This window comes from Fistularia commersonii, chromosome 6 (assembly GCF_037954325.1).
Source record: "Fistularia commersonii isolate RoL2024-O1a breed Wild chromosome 6, RoL_Fcom_v1.0, whole genome shotgun sequence".
NCBI classification, from domain to species: domain Eukaryota; kingdom Metazoa; phylum Chordata; class Actinopteri; order Syngnathiformes; family Fistulariidae; genus Fistularia; species Fistularia commersonii.
The window spans coordinates 3622578-3640487 of NC_141289.1; the positions used below are offsets into that span (position 1 = coordinate 3622578).

The 17910-nt window shown below is 44.6% G+C and overlaps 1 protein-coding gene across 1 annotated transcript in view; it reads left to right on the plus strand.

The window, feature by feature from the left end:
- Positions 1 to 17603, plus strand: part of clasp1a (cytoplasmic linker associated protein 1a) — a 93609-nt gene extending 76006 nt beyond the window's left edge. Inside the window, exons 31-43 of the mRNA XM_086147762.1 lie at positions 864 to 942; positions 1034 to 1177; positions 4279 to 4428; positions 5319 to 5425; positions 5967 to 6092; positions 8038 to 8185; positions 8853 to 9099; positions 9352 to 9393; positions 11148 to 11338; positions 11424 to 11552; positions 11728 to 11934; positions 13091 to 13207; positions 14790 to 17603. Of these exons, the coding sequence (XP_086003888.1) occupies positions 864 to 942; positions 1034 to 1177; positions 4279 to 4428; positions 5319 to 5425; positions 5967 to 6092; positions 8038 to 8185; positions 8853 to 9099; positions 9352 to 9393; positions 11148 to 11338; positions 11424 to 11552; positions 11728 to 11934; positions 13091 to 13207; positions 14790 to 14876 (1774 nt within the window). The 3' untranslated portion in view covers positions 14877 to 17603. The remainder of the gene's footprint in view (positions 1 to 863; positions 943 to 1033; positions 1178 to 4278; positions 4429 to 5318; positions 5426 to 5966; positions 6093 to 8037; positions 8186 to 8852; positions 9100 to 9351; positions 9394 to 11147; positions 11339 to 11423; positions 11553 to 11727; positions 11935 to 13090; positions 13208 to 14789) is intronic.
- The last annotated feature ends 307 nt before the right edge of the window (positions 17604 to 17910 follow it).

The following is a 17910-nucleotide window of genomic DNA, read 5'->3' on the forward strand; positions in this document are numbered from 1 at the left end:
GCAACATAGATGCAGGGGGGAGCAGTGAGAGAGGGGCATTATGGGATGCAGAAGTGAGTTGTGCTCGAAAGGGTTCGCTCTTTATTAGATCATTCCACCCAGAGAGGGATGAGGTAACCCGCCACCTCGTCACCATAACGATAATAGTGACAGTCATCACAAGAAATCAAATTCAAATGCTATTAGACGATAGCAATAGCCAACCCATATTAGCTTCTGTTCCATACTGCATATTTCATCAATTTTATTAATATAAACGTGAGTAGTAACAGCTGCCTATGGTAAAGCCTTCTTGAAATAATTGACATTTTTTGACAAAATTATTTTTATTGTTGTTTTTTCTGACAAACTTGAAAAAAATGACTATTAAAAAAAATGATCATTATTATTGTTATTTCAAGGAGACGACGATATGCTGACGTTTTCTGTGAGCTGTTTTATTTACGAAGTTCATCAATCAAGACAATTGATAATATTCCTAAAAAAAGGCAGAATACGTCGCTATGTAATGCAATGTCGTTTAGAAACATGAAATAAAGTCACAGCTCTGCTTTTAAAGAGGTGAAATTACAGGGTGTTCTTCAAGACCCAAAATGGAGTTAAAACATGTTTTTGCGTTCAGTTCACTAAAATCAGCAGAAATGTGAATTTGGCTCATTTCCTTGAGATCAATTTCCACAAATAGAGAACGGGAAGCTTCTCTTATTTTTTCACGAAGAAATAAATTTGATGTATCGATTCGGACCAAAACGCATAGTTACTGTCGATGAATAGACTTCCATTTAAACTGTCATTTTTGAAATAAGGGAGAAAAAAACCAGAGCCGAAAAGGGAAAAGTGAGCTTTTCTCCTCTCTCGCTCAGGGAGTCGTTCCCGTTCGACCAACAGTTCAACATCCTGATGAGGTTCATCGTGGACCAAACTCAGACGCCAAACCTGAAGGTACGGCAGATATCCTGAGCTCCCCCCCCCCCCCCCCCCCTTTCTCACACACACGCCTGATGGCCTGTCGACCCTCCACACACACACACAGGTGAAGGTCGCCATCTTGAAGTACATCGAGTCGTTGGCGCGGCAGATGGACCCCACGGACTTCGTCAACTCCAGCGAGACCCGCCTGGCCGTGTCGCGCATCATCACCTGGACCACCGAGCCCAAGAGCTCCGACGTCAGGAAGGTGGGCGCGAACACCACATCCGGTTGCCTGGCAACCAAGCTCCCCCCTCCCCCTTTTAGAATTGATCTTCCCTGAAATGCAGATTTTCAATGGAGGAATCCTTAAATCTGCATAATTTGTAGACCATATTTAGCTTCAACTCTGATTTTTCTCTTCATGCATGATCACCTGTCAGTCTGGTCATGTGATCATTGTGATGTCATTTAGTTGTCTTTGGGATATATAAGGGGTACATTTGTATTTACAGTGAAGCCTTGACTTACAATCAATTCGAAAAGTGGAGCGGCAATCGTTCCATCGCTAAATCAAGTGTAGCAAAGTGTATGAGTAAAATTTAGCAATACATTGTCGCATCAAGTGTGTGGCGAGTAAATTAAGTGTTAGAGCACAAAATGAATCACCCCCCCAACCTCCTTTGCGACCAACATCGTCGTCCAATCTTCAAGGTAAATTCACTTACTAAAATAGTTTATTTCTTGACATTCTCTTTTATTATGGATTATTATTTCTCATGCATTATTTGTTATTTATAAAGTGCATTTTTCTGATGTGAAACGCGTAACAAAACTGGGGGTCTGAAATGAATTTATAGCATTTCAGTTCATTACAATGGCGAAATTATCAATTTGATATGAGCGCATTTAATACAGGAGCTCAGTCACAGAACAGATCAAACTCATAAATCAAGGTTCCACTGTAGATATATGTGTGAGTGTGTGTATATGTGTATAAATGTTTATCTATATACATGTGCGTGTATCCATTCTATATGTATGTGTATGGATGTATATTTATGTATGTATATCAGTGGTGGTCCATCAGGGCCTGCAAGGCCTTCTCTGCTGGCCTAAAAAATATCATAATCACAGATTGACTTTAATTATAATTTGTCCATGTTTAGCTTTTTTCCTGGCTGTGTTGCTTCTAGACATGTATTTTCATTTGAAAGCATTTAGCCAATCACATTACTTGTTGCCAGGTAGGGCCAAAGTCAGGGAAATCTGCCTGGAGGCCTGCAGAATCAGATCCACAGGCGCTCAAGCAAAAAACAAGTGTCTATGAAATTGTTGCTTCAACCAGTCCCATTTGAGTTTTGACACTTAAGGCCTTCTAGAAGGCTACGCTAATGTCAGCGTGTCATTTTTGATTGGATAGCCAGCGAGTGTACTAGCCAGAGCTAGCAGGCAGCATCTGTAGCCAGTGCATGAACAAATATATAGTTGTGTTGATGTAATGGCTAATTTGTCAACCCATGATGGCTGAAGGAGCCATATTCAAGATGGACTTTTTAAGAAAACGTTAAGAAAGGTCATTCTTAAAGCCATAAAAGAGTTAATGAGTAGTGGAGTGACAAATGGAGCACTACTGAAGGCCTAGTTGTGAAACGCACAGCCTGCCACTGATGTATATACATACACTATATACTATTTTATATATCATATATGAATATTATTTTCAGGTTAGGTAAAGACTATAGATAGCCATCTTTTATTTTACAAATGGAGCACTGCTGAAGGCCTAGTTGTGAAACGCACAGCCTGCCACTGACGTATATACATACAGTATATTCTATTTTATATATCATATATGAATATTATTTTCAGGTTAGGTAAAGACTATAGATAGCCATCTTTTATTTTATTTTTTTAAAGTTTTGCATTAATGCCCAGGCTTTCTGTTGGGATGGCCCGGGTGTGTGGGAGTATGAATTCACGACTCAGCAAATCTGAGCCATGCAGGTGACCGCAGTGTCTGCGCCGTCATCCAGTAGACCAAGAGTCGGCTTGTTGTGATCGAGAGGACGCTCGGTGTTACGCGCCCATGTGTCGTGCTGTAACCCCATCGCAACCCCCTCCAAACCCCCTCCCCTCTGCTCCGCCACTCTACCCAGACCGTCCATAGCGGGGCCAGCCCGGACGTGGCTGGCAGCTCCGGTCCTGCAGCCTCACTGAGCGCTGACAGCCACCAGAATGATGGGTGTAAGCAGGTAGAGATCCCCCCCCAAACCCACCCATCCGCCCCCGCCAAGCTAACAAGCCCGTCCAAGCGTGGAAACACTCACCGCCGCGCTTTAGCTGGATTGCGAAGCTCCTAATGATCACTTGGCCGCGAGATGCAGGGTCCACATTCGGGGGTCTTCCAATGGCCCGAGAGCCTCTGAGCTGTGGGTCAATGACCTCCTTCTGCCTCACACTAACAACTCCCCCATCCACCCGCATGTTCTTTAATCTCCTCCTTTTATATCTGGGGAAAAAAAAAAAAAAAAAAAGAAACGAGGAAGCAAAATATCTTTGAAAGCTAATTGAAAATGCTAATTTAAATTATCCTATTTTGCCATCATAGCTCCAGTAAGCTTGCAGTTAGCAGTTAGCAATTTGAGTATCATGAGTTTGATTTGATTCATCAAATCTCTCATTTTTAATCGCAGGATTCGAGCAGTCAACGGAAGCATGGGTATTTTTCATATAAAAATGTGAAGGAGCACTCAGAAAATTTTATCGTCAAATGATCACTTTTAGCATTTGGAGGAGTTCGAAAAAATGAGGATATAGCTAAAAGGAAAACCAGGAAGTGATTTGCATCATTCAAACTAATGACGATTTATTGGGGTTTTCTGTCACTCGTCAGAAAGAGACATGCGACTTTTCTCGCTCTCATTCATACATTTGGGCAATTTAGGATCTCCGGTGAACCTGCTGCATGTTTTGTGTGGAAGGAAACTGGAGAACCCCGAGGAACGCCAAGCAGACATTTAAAAAAAGAAAAAAAAAAAACTTGAACGTGTCCTTAAAAGACTGGTTTGGTTGTGATTCTGCAAAACCCGCATGGTGATTCCCCGCCCTCTGCAATGGCTCTGGTGTGAAGTAGCTTTTCATCTGCCCAGCACTGCATCGTCAAGGTTGCCACCGCCTGGAGTTTCTGATTTTTGGATCGCCTGCTGCGCGCCGGCGTTTGCCCAACGACTCACGGGCTATTTTATCTCAACAGAACGTTGTGGTCGTGTTGCATGGTCTCAAGTTCTCCTGAAACCCCCGACATCAATATCCCATGATGCACCCTCCGTCCTCACCCTCTGTGCTACTCTTTCCCCTTCACCACAGGCAGCCCAGGTGGTTCTGATCGCCCTGTTTGAGCTCAACACCCCGGAGTTCACCATGCTACTAGGCGCTCTGCCCAAGACCTTCCAGGATGGAGCCACCAAACTGTTGCACAACCACCTGAAGAACTCCAGCAACACCAGCAGCAGCGTGGTAGGTTGGGCTTGGCGGCCAAAAAACAGTGATGTAATCGCCCTCGGTGACCTTGGAGCTCAGAAACTATCTATCTGGATTCAGATACTTGAAGTTGTGCGTCCTCAAGCGGTCCACAAGGACAAAGGAAAATCTGAAATTCCCCGAACGGACTTGGATTTAAAAAACAAAGCGAAGAAAAGAAAGAAAAATTTCACATCATGTCCTCAAAAATACCTGAAATTCAGTTTAAAGTGATTGGAAATTAGTTATGAAAGCTCAGTTTTATAACTGCAAGACATGAACTGAAATAACCGGGTTTATTTTTGTTATTATTACTATTATTGTTATAATTATAATAATAAAAAGAATAAGAATAAGAACAACTTTATTTATCCCGAAGGAAATTGTTGGGCCAGAGTTTCAAGTAAAACATAACAATAATAAATAATAGTAGGAAATTGTATAAACAGTAAAAAAAAAATTTAAAAAAAAAGGGGGGGGGAGAGAATAAGAAATACAAATAAAACTATAAAGTGTCAAAGTCAAGGCTATAAAGTGTTTTAAGTGTTTTAATACAATTGTTGTTTTGTTGTTGTTATTATCAAAATAAATATCGGACAAATTGAAAATATGGAAATAATATATATAGAATTTTATATTTCTATGATTATTATATAAAATGCATCAAAGAGAATACGTTGCCCGATGTTTTACTTTTTGTATATTTCTTTGTAATGTTAAATTATAAAAAAACCACCCTCTCAGAGAGTCGCTTTAAAAGACTTTTAAGTTGTCTGTAAAGAAATTTTGACAGTTTCAAAATAGATTGGATTTTTTTATTTTTTTTTTTTTCTTAAGAAATTACCAAATCGCTTTGACTGACTGACTGACTTCCCCTTCCCTCTCAGGGTTCCCCCAGCAACACCATCGGCCGGACGCCCCCTCGCCACACCCCCAGCAGAACCAGCCCGCTCACCTCCCCGACCAACTGCTCTCACGGAGGCCTGTCTCCTAGGTAACCGTCGGCCCGACGCCCCACCCTGTCATCCATGCATGTCTGCACGCGCTGAAAGGTTATCTGTAGTTGGACTAACACCTAACACCGGGTTCTAGAGCTAGCCGCTCAAACGCATGGGAGGGTGGAGGGGGATCACACACACACACACACACACACACACCTTCACGAGCAGCACATCCGGATTGACAGGACGTTAACAAGCGCCTTTGGGTGCGTCGCGCCCGTAGAACAATCCAGGGTGGGCGTAGCACTGAGGACCTCCTCTCGAACTCTCAAGTTAGCATGGCTAATTTGAACACGCTAAGCACAACGTGGCTAGAAACAGCCGAGCGTTGTTGTGTTGACCCTGTTGTTCCTGTGTTGCGATTCTTCCTCGTTCCGACGATCTCCTCTTCACTTTGACGCTCAGACTGGTTTGTCTCTGTCTCCTCTCTCTCTGTCTCGTCCTCCCTGTGCCGCCACTCCTCCTCCCGTCTGCCGCTGTCCGTCTGTCCTCCCCTTCCTCCCCCTCCATTCCCCCCGACCGCTATCCCGGCAGTCGGCTATGGGGTTGGGGCGTCGACGGACTGTCAAAGCAGCCCCCCGCCCCTCCTCCTCCGCCTCCGCCTCTCTCCACCCCTGCCGCCCCCTCCCTCAGGGTCCTGCGCCGAGCGTATTCACCCAGGTAACGAGGCGGATTAAGCCGGCGGGGGGATGGGGAGTTTGGGGGGCATCCTTTTGCTCAACCTTTTATTTACTTTTTACAGCCCTTTAGCTTCCCAGACTGTCACTTCAATCTGCATCATACACCGTCTACATCAGGGGTTTGCAAACTACAGTGATCGGATCAATAAATGTGGGAGATTACAGGATTATTTCATTTTTGGAGCTACTTGAGAACACTTCAAAATTTTCCTGAGCTGAAAAACACAGATTGTCTTTGTGATTTAGCCTTCACTGTGAACATACTGACACACATGAACGAGCCGGACGTGAAGCCACATGGGAAAAACCGGTTTGTGCATGAAATGCAAGCCGACGTCAGAGCCTTCAAAAGCAAGCTGGTTTTATTTTCAAAGCAAATGTCTGACAAATGTCAGACGAGTCCGATATGTACTGTGAACAAATGCGTTTTTTATTTTATTTTATATGTATCGTATCTTATGCTGACCCGGCCGGTCTGTCAAATTTTTAAAAGTCAATGTGGCCCCTGAGCCAAAAAGTTTGCCCACCCCTGATCTACATCCTGACACAAATATTTTATTTATTTTCTCATTTAAATCCCCTCATCAATGATTCATTTTCTAAATTCCGGGCTGGAAATCCCCACTTTTGTTGTCAAAGAATTCCCTCAAAACTGACAAGAAATTGTATAAAAACTAGTTGTATAATTATCAAAAAATGTAGCAGGAAAAAAGAGAAAAAAAAAGCGGAACTCGTATTTAGTTTCCGGTGGAATTGTATGTACTGTCGGTCCGTTAAATGCCCGATGGAGATTTCTGGCAGGAGCGTTTTTTGGCATGGTATTTTTCTTTTAATGCTTTAATAACCCACAAAAAAATCCAAGGGTTATACGACGATCAGCCATAACATCGCAGCCACGCCCCCTTTTGATTGGTCCTTCGCTCCACTATATTAGAAGCGGGATTCCCTCATTGGACGGGACTTCTCGATCCACCTTCCTTGAATTCAGATCTGGGGAACGTTTGCGACGGAGAAAATACCAAGATATTTGATTGAAGTCTATTCCATTTGTGTTAATTCCTTTTTTTAACTTGTAGTTCTTAGTTGGAAGATTGTTGTAATCTTGAAATATTAAATAAAATTATATTTATTATTTTTCGACGCTCAAAATAACGTCACACTCGCGGAAGCCGGTATACCCGCCAGCCGGTAAAGTCCCGATTTGCAGATGCCATGTGCAGAAGTTCAGGAGCAGAAGTCCCATAAACCACGTAAAAGAAATATTTCTGAAGATATTTTGCAAATATTTTTTTTTTATCATTTACTGACAGAGATTTTTTCCCGATTTATTTTTAAAATTCAGGTCAAGGCTCCGCTACACGCTCTGAAAGCCCAAAGCTCAAAATGAGTTCATTACATAAATAAGATTTAATTTTCTCTGTAATACTTTGTGAATTTCAGAAGCAACACACGACACACTTGCTTATACAAAGTGTAAAGGTAATAAAAAGCAACATATACAGTGATACCTTTTTTTTTTAATTTTAGACATCAAAAAGTAATCGCGGCTCCCAGTGTTTTCTTTTCCGAGGAAACCGGGTCCAAATGGCTCTTTGGGTGTTACGGGTTGCCGACCCCTGAGCTAGGTGGTGCTTGTCAAAGCAGAAGTTCACTGGAGGAACATTTTCCTTTTCCTTCTTCCCTCGGCGCGTCTCGTTGCCATGCCGTCCCCGAGGCAGGTGACACGAAAACACCTTCCTGCCGCTTGTAATGTCACGGCTGATCGATGTACATCCAACCGCTGACCCCCCACCACCACCACCACCTTTCTAAAAATCAGCTTCCAAAGCTTGTTTGCATGCCGCCGGAACTAACTCTGTGCTTGCACGACTTCTCGCAGAGACAAGCGTACTGTATGTATGTACCTCCTCTCTGCGTGTCCACAGTATGACGGAGTACGACACGGAGAACATGAACTCGGAGGACATCTACAGCTCGCTGCGTGGTGTCACCGAAGCCATCCAGAGCTTCAGCTACCGCAGCCAGGAGGATCTAAATGAGTCGGTCAGGAGGGAGGGCAAGAGGGACGACGCGGTGAGTCCGAAAAAGCATCCTCACGTCAAAAGGATTTGATTTTTAGCGTGCCATAAATGTGATTTCATGTGGCTGAAGCAAAATCGGTATGATACCGAAGCAACAAATGACAGAACTAGCTGTGGTGCCTCCTTGGGGGCTGACTTGTACCCTCTAAGCTGTGCACCTTGTGGAGTCACAAGTGAATGCAGCCTATAAAATTAATCCCAACCTGAACTATACATAAAATAAATGAAATTTATTCTGTATTTATTATTGAGTTACAGCGGGAACTACAGTAAAACAATGCCTAGCCAATTATATGATGGGCTTTGCACTTATTTACTTAATCAGTGTCATTAACAGCGCTTCAGGTGTACGTGCCGCCGTTTCACAGGTTAGCACGGTTACGCAGCTAGCCCATCATTATGGTGAAACAAAAACAGGAGAACAAGAGGTGAGATTATTTTCTTTTTCGACTGAGAAAGGGCTGCGAAGCCAAAGTAGCACATTTTCAGGGATCCGAATGGGATTCGGACTAATTCGAAGTACGAAGACGCAAGATGGGTTTGGGAGTGGGTTCATTATTGCTTTTGTACGTATGATCAGACAAGTGGAAAATTAGGGAGAAAATTGATGATAACACTGGGATAAGAGTTGTTTCTAAAACGCCAACCGCTCCTCCCAGGCCGGACGGGAAGGCGGAGCCGTGACGCCGGGTTCGGACGCGCGGCTGGGCCTGGACGTGGTGGAGGGCAGCCGCACCGCTCTGGATAACAAGACATCGCTGCTCAACACGCCCTCACCGCGATCCTTCTCCGGGCCGCGGGGTCGCGAGTTCGCCCCCTACGGCTACGGCGAGACCATCTGCGCCTACGACAAGAGCGCCCTGAAGGAGGCCGTGTTCGACGACGACGTGGAGCAGTTCCGTGACTGTGAGTGTTTGCAGTAAATATCAAACACCATCCAGGGAAAGTGCATCCTTTAACTTCAGCGGATTGTATTTGAAGCAAAGCGGAGTTTTGTGTTTGTCTCAGCTCTTGTCATCAGATCCTCTGTTCTTCACCCACCTCCCACCCTTTTCCCCTTGTATGTCCCGTACCCTCCGCCCATCCTCCGAACCCCGTCCACCCCCATCCTCCGCCTCTTCCATCCGCCCCCACCCCCACCCCAACGTGTGTCTGCAGCCCGACGACAGGAAAGTGTGGAAAACAAGAAACTTCTTGCTGGTAAAAAAACGCCTCCAACACTAACAACCAAATGAATCCCGCCCCGCTTCCCAATCCATTTCTTTCCCTGCGTCTGTTTGCATCCCTTCACTCTGTCCTCCACCTCCACCCTCTGCTCTCATGCCAGCTGGTCTCAAATCTGCTGTTTCTGGAGTTGCTCCCCGATCAAGGATCATAAACCGATCCGCTCCATAGACTTTTTGCACGCTCATCGAATGTCTTTGCAGAGTCTAACAAAAGTGTTTTTGGCCACTAGGGGTCTTAAGGTCCCTTTAACATTCACAAGGTCTTAAGATTTGACTTCATCCACTGTCCTGTGTGAAGATTAAAGCCAGCAATGGTTTTTATTGCTTTCTTCCCAAAGCCTGCTCCAGACTTTATTCTGATGTTTTTATCCAAACCCATCTCAAAATTCGAATCCCATCAAGAAATGATCCCATCTATTATTCAGTGATGTTTATCTACATCCTGTTTGCTTAATGGCTCCATGATGTGTCCTGTCAGCTTCTCCCCCGGTTTCAGGACCACCGCATTGCAGCTGGACGTCACCGATCACATAACCCCGTAGTCCATCCAGCGTAAAAATGGCCCCGAACCGACCAATCAGCCTCCTCCACCCTGCCCCTTCAGCCCATCTGCCCGCTCACCTCGCCGTTCCCACATGGGTTACTTATGATTTATACACAGCCGGGTCTGTTTGCTAACAGTCGCAGGCTAAAATTCCCAACACTAGAATCCGTCCACACTCCCGTCTCTATAGGTTTGCTTCTTTTAAAAGCTTCCAGAAGGCCTTTCACAACTAGCTCCGGCTGCTAATGCACGATTGGACGGTGTTCAGACTGGGGTAGGGGCTTCGGGAAAGGCCCGCTAGGTCACACGGTCCGCTACTCTTCCAAAATGCCGAGGGTAAAATTCTCATCCACAAAGTGTCAACATCAATTGGCGATGGCCTCCAAATCTTTCTCTCATCTTGTTTATCTTACCTGGTAATGTTTTATAAGAGGTTAACCGCACGACCTTTGCCGGATCGTTATAATCCATGTTAAATCCAGACTGTAGATTGTTAGTTACTTTAGTTATGCGCCGTCCAGTTTGACGAGGTCGATCACATCGACACCGGGTGCAGCAGGAGATCCAAAATATAGAGTCTGGTCTGGACGACAAGTTCAACAGGGGGAGGACTATTACAGACAATCAAATTTAAATTCCCCCCCGCACTGGTTCGCCACATGTGTAAATCCAACTATTAGTTAACTCCTTACTTATTTTGGTGAAAATCTTGATGTTCCTCTTTAAGCCCTGGAAACCCCTATGAGGCGTAGCAGCACCATTCCTCATTGGTTCTGTCCATTCTTTTGCAAAAGGGAACAGCTGTCCGGTGACCATGATCGTTTTTAAAAACGATGATCCACGATCTCCTAAGAAGTATCTGGTAATGCACGTTATATGAGTGCCTATGAAACTGTAAAAAGGCCCTGCCCAAGGAGTAGGAGATAAGATGATTCTAGGAGCTGGGGTCCTAGTTCCTGGTTCCTAAGCTGCCTGAATACATGAAAAAAAAAAAAAAAATCACAGGAACTGACAAAAGCTGCCTACTAGTGTTTTGGAGTAGTGATTGTACAGGTAAACAAAGATCAGAAATATAAATACGCACTTACTGCATCAGGCTTTAAATTTAACCAGTTAGTGCAGACCAAGCATTTAGTTCAGGGTTTGTCTCGAGACGACGGTAACCTGTAACTTCCCGTCATCAGTCGGTCAGGACCATTCCGACCTGGTGGCCGACCTGCTGAAAGAACTGTCCAATCACAACGAGCGCTCGGAGGAACGCAAAGGCGCCCTGGTGGAGCTGCTGAAGTTGACGAGGGACGACAGCCTGGCGATCTGGGACGAGCACTTTAAGACCATCCTCCTCCTACTGCTGGAGACGCTGGGGGATAAAGACGTACGTGAATCGAAGCGTCTCCTTTGCGACCACGCAGGCAGCGGTTTCTGGGAAAAAAAAAAAAAAAACCTGATTTGTCTTCCAGCACACCATCCGAGCTCTGGCGCTGCGCGTGCTGAAGGAGATCCTGAGGAACCAGCCGGCTCGCTTCAAGAACTACGCTGAGCTTACCATCATGAAGACGCTGGAGGCTCACAAGGACTCGCATAAGGAGGTACAAGACGAATAACTGTCGGGGTCGCACCTGACGTGCGGATTAAATGGTTTACTGATGGCCGTAAATCATGAGAAGATGCTAGAAAGTGCTCCAAAATGGCTCCAAAAAAACCTACCTGAAAACAACAACAGATCAACCAATTGCTTCTCTTAATCTGAGTTTGTGTTTTCAGGTGGTGCGCGCAGCCGAGGAGGCGGCCTCCACCCTGGCCGGGTCCATCAACCCGGAGCAGTGCATCAAGGTGCTGTGCCCCATCGTGCAGACGGCCGATTATCCCATCAACCTCGGCGCCATCAAGATGCAGACCAAGGTCATCGAACGCATCGCCAAGGACTCCCTGCTGCAGCTGCTGCCTGACATCATCCCGGGACTCCTGCAGGTCAGACAGTCGCGTCGTTCTGATCGACACGTCCGGGCAGATTAAGTGAAATCTTAAGAGGCCGCGATTAGACTGAGATCCAGAATGGACGGAATCCCCAGGTTAATAAACACCAGCGCTAGTCTGCAAATTTTCCCCAAATTCTGCCCGTTTTGCACTTGATAATAAACGAGATATAAATGGAAAAATTAGTGGGAGATTTCTCTCAAAATTATCGTTAAATTAATTCACAAATTTTCAACACCTGGAAAGAGGATGTTACATTGCTTTTAAAATCTGCATCACGGTGCACCCTGATGCACATTTGGCAATTCAGTAACACCCAAAATTGGCTGAACATTGCCCGAAAATGACAAGATCGGGCAGGTTCGGGGTGGTATGGCCGTAAACCGATGGCAAGAGTATCGCGGTGCTGCCTCACAGAAAGATGGTCCAAAACCATGCGTGAGGTTCATTGGAGACCTTAAATTTCCCAGACGTGAATAAGGGGGGCAAAGGTCATATTTCTCGATATGCGGCTTTGTGATTGGCTGGCGACCGGTTCAGGGTGAACCCCACCTCTCGCCCAATGACACCTGGGATAGGCTCCAGCCCCGCTGGTGACCCTGACTACAGGATAAGAATTATTTATAATGATAAATAATACCTGAAAAATGACCATTAAAATATATAAAGAGAGACTATTAGGATATTATGTAAATATGATATAAAATAAATTTCAGCCGTGCTACGATGCCATTTTTGTTATCTTATTGCCTAAAGGGTTCCTGAATGCAAAAGAAACCAACTTTGAATAGCATTTCCTTGTTTATGCTATTCCTTTGCTTTTCCTAATTGATGCTGTTTATTCCATGTCCTTTTCATTTGAGCCTACGCATATTTATTCCATTTGGCCGGCTCAAATGTTCACGTTCAAAAAAATTGGGAAAAAAAAAATCAATTTCATGATGAAATAGATGCAGATGGGGTGATATTATCCTCATTTTACTGGGTATTTCAGGACAGGAACAGGCTGCTTACAAGGCATATTTGGGCAATGTGCATATTTGGACAGTGGGAATTATTTGCCTTATTTGTCCCTGGAAATGTTTGCATGTACTCTGCACCCCGGCACGACTCCGCCCTACCGCGCCGCTGACCCCCTTCGTCCCCGCAGGGCTATGACAACACCGAGAGCAGCGTTCGCAAGGCCAGCGTTTTCTGCCTGGTGGCCATCTACTCCGTGATTGGCGAGGAGCTCAAACCCCACTTGGCCCAGCTGACAGGCAGCAAGGTACGCCGCTTCCTCTGCAGACGCGTCGCCTTATCGTCTTCCCACCTCTTATCTCGGCCGGCTCCAGCCGGTGGACTAATTACGGAATAAAAAAACATTTTCGTCCTATTTTCACCCTGTCATGTGCCCTTGGGTTACGTAACTTCGTCCCTGCTACGCACACAAACACACACATAAGGTGTTTTTGTGTAGGGAGTGAGGCTCAGCGTGACAAAAAATAAAAGTAACGCTGTTGAACCGCCTTCCATACAAATCCCGACCTAATTTCAAGATCATTTCAAAAACAGAAACTCAGACATGATGGGAGTTCCAGAACAGAATGTAGCTAGCTAAGGGCTCGCGCAGACGCCGCAAGATGCTAGGAATTTGTTCATTTCTTTCGTAGCCCGCTAGCCATCGTACCAGGTTACACAGAAGTTCGGAATTCATCCTTTCGTATTTTCATCCTCAAAACAATCTATCACGGCAAAAATTCTGATTCACTGATTCCACTTCAAATTTCTGACGTCCCGTGATATATGCCTTACTAGAGGTGCTACATTTATTTTCATAGTTTGTCCTAAAACCTTTCCATCTCTATAACCCTAACCACTTTAAATTTCTTGAACAATCACACACCAGAGAAATTTTCCTTTCTAGATGTGTTACAATTATTTTCCCTCTTTTCATATATTTATCCTCATAACTACCCATCACTGTACAAACCTCCGTGCTAGTGGAAAAGGGGGAATGACAACACTTTGATTTCACATTTAACAATTAACATCGAGAGTAGGACTGAATGCCCGCGTCATCGATGCTACGAGTGCAGCACCTGGGTAACCTATAAAGATGCTAATTCAGCTGCCATGTATTTGCTAACAATACAGCATGTGACTAGTAGCTTGTGTTAGCATTGACTTTGTGTTGCAGTTAGCATTTTTATAAGTCAGACATTCTTCATCTTGGAAGTAGTTAAAGACGACTCTGGAGTTACACAGAGAATGTTTTTACCTGTTTTTGATGCTAGCTGTGGCAGCTAATGTCAGCTCGATTTTGTGAACATGAGCAAGTAGCTGTAAGCTGCAACAGCATTTGAATCCTAGCTTTCCCAGTTTTCTTTTAGTTTTCCCTTTTTTTTTCTAAAGCAAGCTAACTTTCCGCTAGCTTTGCCCCAGAAGAAGGTCCTTCCACTTTTTTTTTGTTAACAAAATGTAATTTGAGGTAAAGTTGCTTTTACGCTACATGTAAGGAAAAGCAGGGTTTTCATCATCCCTGATGTTAATGCTAGTGCTGATGCTAGCTGCTTTCATATTTTCACCCGTTACCATACAACCTTCTGTGGATGGCCAAAAAACAGGAAACAAAACATGCTAACTGATGTTAATGCTAGCTGCCTGCTTTGCTCGGTGGCTGTTAGCAAATGGACATTCACATTAGCCTCAAGCTAATTTGTCACATTCCTGGCCATTTAACTTTTACTATTCAGGCTACTGAGCTGGCTTTTGTGTTACAGGAGAAGTGAAGCGCAAATGTTTTTGCCGTGTTTCTGTTCACTCGGCGTCCCGTTCCATCTTTGTCTGTTTTTCACTCGTTCTTCCAGATGAAGTTGCTGAACCTGTACATCAAGAGAGCGCAGACGACAAACAGCAACAGCAGCAGCTCGTCGGACGTCTCTTCCCACAGCTAGTGGATGGAGGGTCAGACTCTTCCAGCTTGGAACCCCTCTCTTCCGCCTCTCCTCAGTGCTTTCCCCGCGTTCACAGGGATCGTGTCAGCCATTACTCCTCCTCCTCACTCCAATTTTCTTTTTTTTTTCTGTTCTTTAAACTTTCTGAATGTAACCGAAGATTTTTTTTTTTTTTTTTTTTTTTTTTTAAATGCATGGAGAAGCACCACCTTTTCATGCCCCTCCGTCGTTCAGTGAAACACCGGGACGGGGGGAAACGTCGAAGACTGCTGAGTTGATGGTGAGAAGCCCAACTGGTTACGGGCTGATTTTTGTTTCGGGGGAACATTGATCAATGTAAGGGAAGAACGCGGTAGAAAAGTAGAACGTACTGTATGTTCATATTTTAAGTTATTCATGACCTCGAGTGCTTTTTTTTTTTTTTAATGCTTTTTTTTTTTTTTTTTTGAATTTCAAATTGAACCCCCCCCCCCCCCGCGCCCTTCTTGAAAAACGTCACCCTGCAACTGTAGAATTGACAATCCTTTTAAATCAGAAAGTTACGTTTCGACGAGGAAAAGACGCCACAAAATTCATCCCGAAAAAAAATCACAATCAAAGTCAAACAAAAAAAAAAAAGTTGAATGAAGAGTTGCCTTCCCCGAGACGGGAGGCCGCTTTCCCAGGAGAATGTGGAGGATTTCCCTTCCTTTGCTTTGTAAATACAGAGACCAGGCCTTATTCACGTCGCCCAACGACCATGTGACTGAACTGGGTCGGCGAACGGTGAACACGGGACGTCCAGCGCTGGAACTCTTGGCTCCCCCTGAAAATAAAAAATACCAAAAAAAAAAAAAAAAAAATCTGCGTGAGACGGTGCAAAACCCACCGTAACCCCCCCTTCACATAACCACAGCTTCTCACTGTAACAACGGTACTTTGTATATACACCTCTTTTTGGACCACGGCTTGGCAGAACTTCACTTAACGACGACCATGACGACCATTAAAAAAAAAAAAAAGACGCTTTTTGCACGTTAGCCAACTAGCTTGCATGTAAACCTGCAGCGTGACGCTGCTCCGAAAAGCCCGGGGTTTCTGGCTGTTCAAGTGCACTTGTCACATCGTCCCATCGCCCCGTCACCGTCTCCACTTTAGATGTAGATTACAAAAAAAAGGAGGAAAAAAAAAAAAAAGTGACGGTGCTGGGAAACCACAGGGCGCTGCTTTGGGGTTTTTATTTTGTTTATTTTCTTTTATTTTTAACGGTTTTATGGTACCCGATGAGCTTTAACAGGCTGGATTCACCACGCGTAACGGTGTCGGACCCTCCGCTCAGTCAGATTGCCGGAAAAGGCAGAGAGAAATGCTGTACTGGGTGAAAACTACTGATTTTGTTGACGTGAGTTTCCTTCACGGCAAAAGAGAGAGAGAGAGAGAGAGAGACCCGACACACCTTATATAATCAATCAGACTCGGTGTGAGGAACAATGGTGTGCGAAATTCACAAAAATAACCTCCGTCTCGAGGCCTTTTATTCATTTTGGATTCTCTGAAAACCAGGTAAACAACCCCCCCGAAAATGCCCATACATATATATATATATATATATATGTTTATCCAAAATACCGTGTGTGCTTATGTGTGAGGACTCTGTCTTTGTTGTTTCAGTCCGTGTCCTAAGGATTTTTAAGATGGCTCCTTCCCAGAGATTGACACCTATGTTGTAAAAACAGCAGTCAGCTGGCTCTCTCCCCTCTCTCCATTCTCCTGAAGTCTTGTCATCATGAACCCTCATGTCGTGGCCCAGAGTGTATCTCTTCCCCGCGACCTGGCCTCGGACTCCGGAGCACGGAGCCGCTCGGACCCCGGAGTCGTGGAAGGGCCCGTTCAAGTAAATGAATGTACGAAATTGACTCGTTTTCGAGGTTGAGATTGTTTTATTTTCAATGACGGTGCCGAAAAAAGAGGGCTGTCGCTGCCACACCGGGGGAAGAAATAACACAAAAAAAATACATCATTAGCACTGAAACGCGAGAAAGCGTTTTGATTGTTGCGTTACTCAGATAGTTAAATTTTAACCTTCTCCAGGCAGATGTTGCAGATTTGCGACAGCCAAATATCAGATTTTTCCTGCAACTACAACTTAATTTGAGCCTGAGAGGGTTAAAGCTGTGTTGTAATTTGCGACACGGGCGGGAAACCGTGTCATCGCGCAACCGCGATGTCTCCGCAAAACGTTGCGCGTTGCATTCAAATTACAGGGTGGATGAAAAAAAAAAAATTACAATATCGTAAGACATACCCTTACCAAACAGCGAGTACTTCCAAGGTTGCAGCATCAGGCCCCGTTCCTCCTGATTCGGGCCCATCAAACAGAAAAAGAGTTCGCCAGAACCGCTAAAAAGCCGTTAGCACGCTGCGAGCACGCTGCTAGCATGCTGCTAGCACATGCTAGCAGCGCTAACGGACGAGAAGGTACTCTGCTGAGCGCCTGTTCTTGATTGTTTTCAGCACACTGTCTTTCCTTCACCTTGGTCGGCCATGTAATAATAATAATAATAATAATGATAATAATAATAATAATGACGCCTGTATTTATATATTTTATTTTATTTTATTTCCTGACGACTAAACTGTTCGGAAGGTTGTTTTTTTTTTTTTGTTTTTTTTTCGTTCACCTGTGATCGATTTGCTACAATGTAAAGAAACTGTTTGCTCTAGAAATAAACAGACTAGTTGATCTGGGATGTTTTGCCGCTCGTTCCTGTCCCGGGTTGCGACACGCGTCGGGTCTTTCGTAAGATTTCTGGAGGACTCGGTCGATGTTCTTCCCGTTTCCTTCCTGCTCTTGAAACCTTTGTTCCGACGGCCCTCGGGCTTCCAGCCGGAGCAGGGGGGTCTATCTTGTCTATCCATTTACAAGCACGGGTCGTCGTATACGCATGTGTGAACATTAACCTGAGCGGATTTCAGATAACCCGCCGCTAATCTCGAAAGTTTGTCCCGTACAACTCGATAACAGTGGAAATTAAAAAAAAAAAAAAAAAAAAAA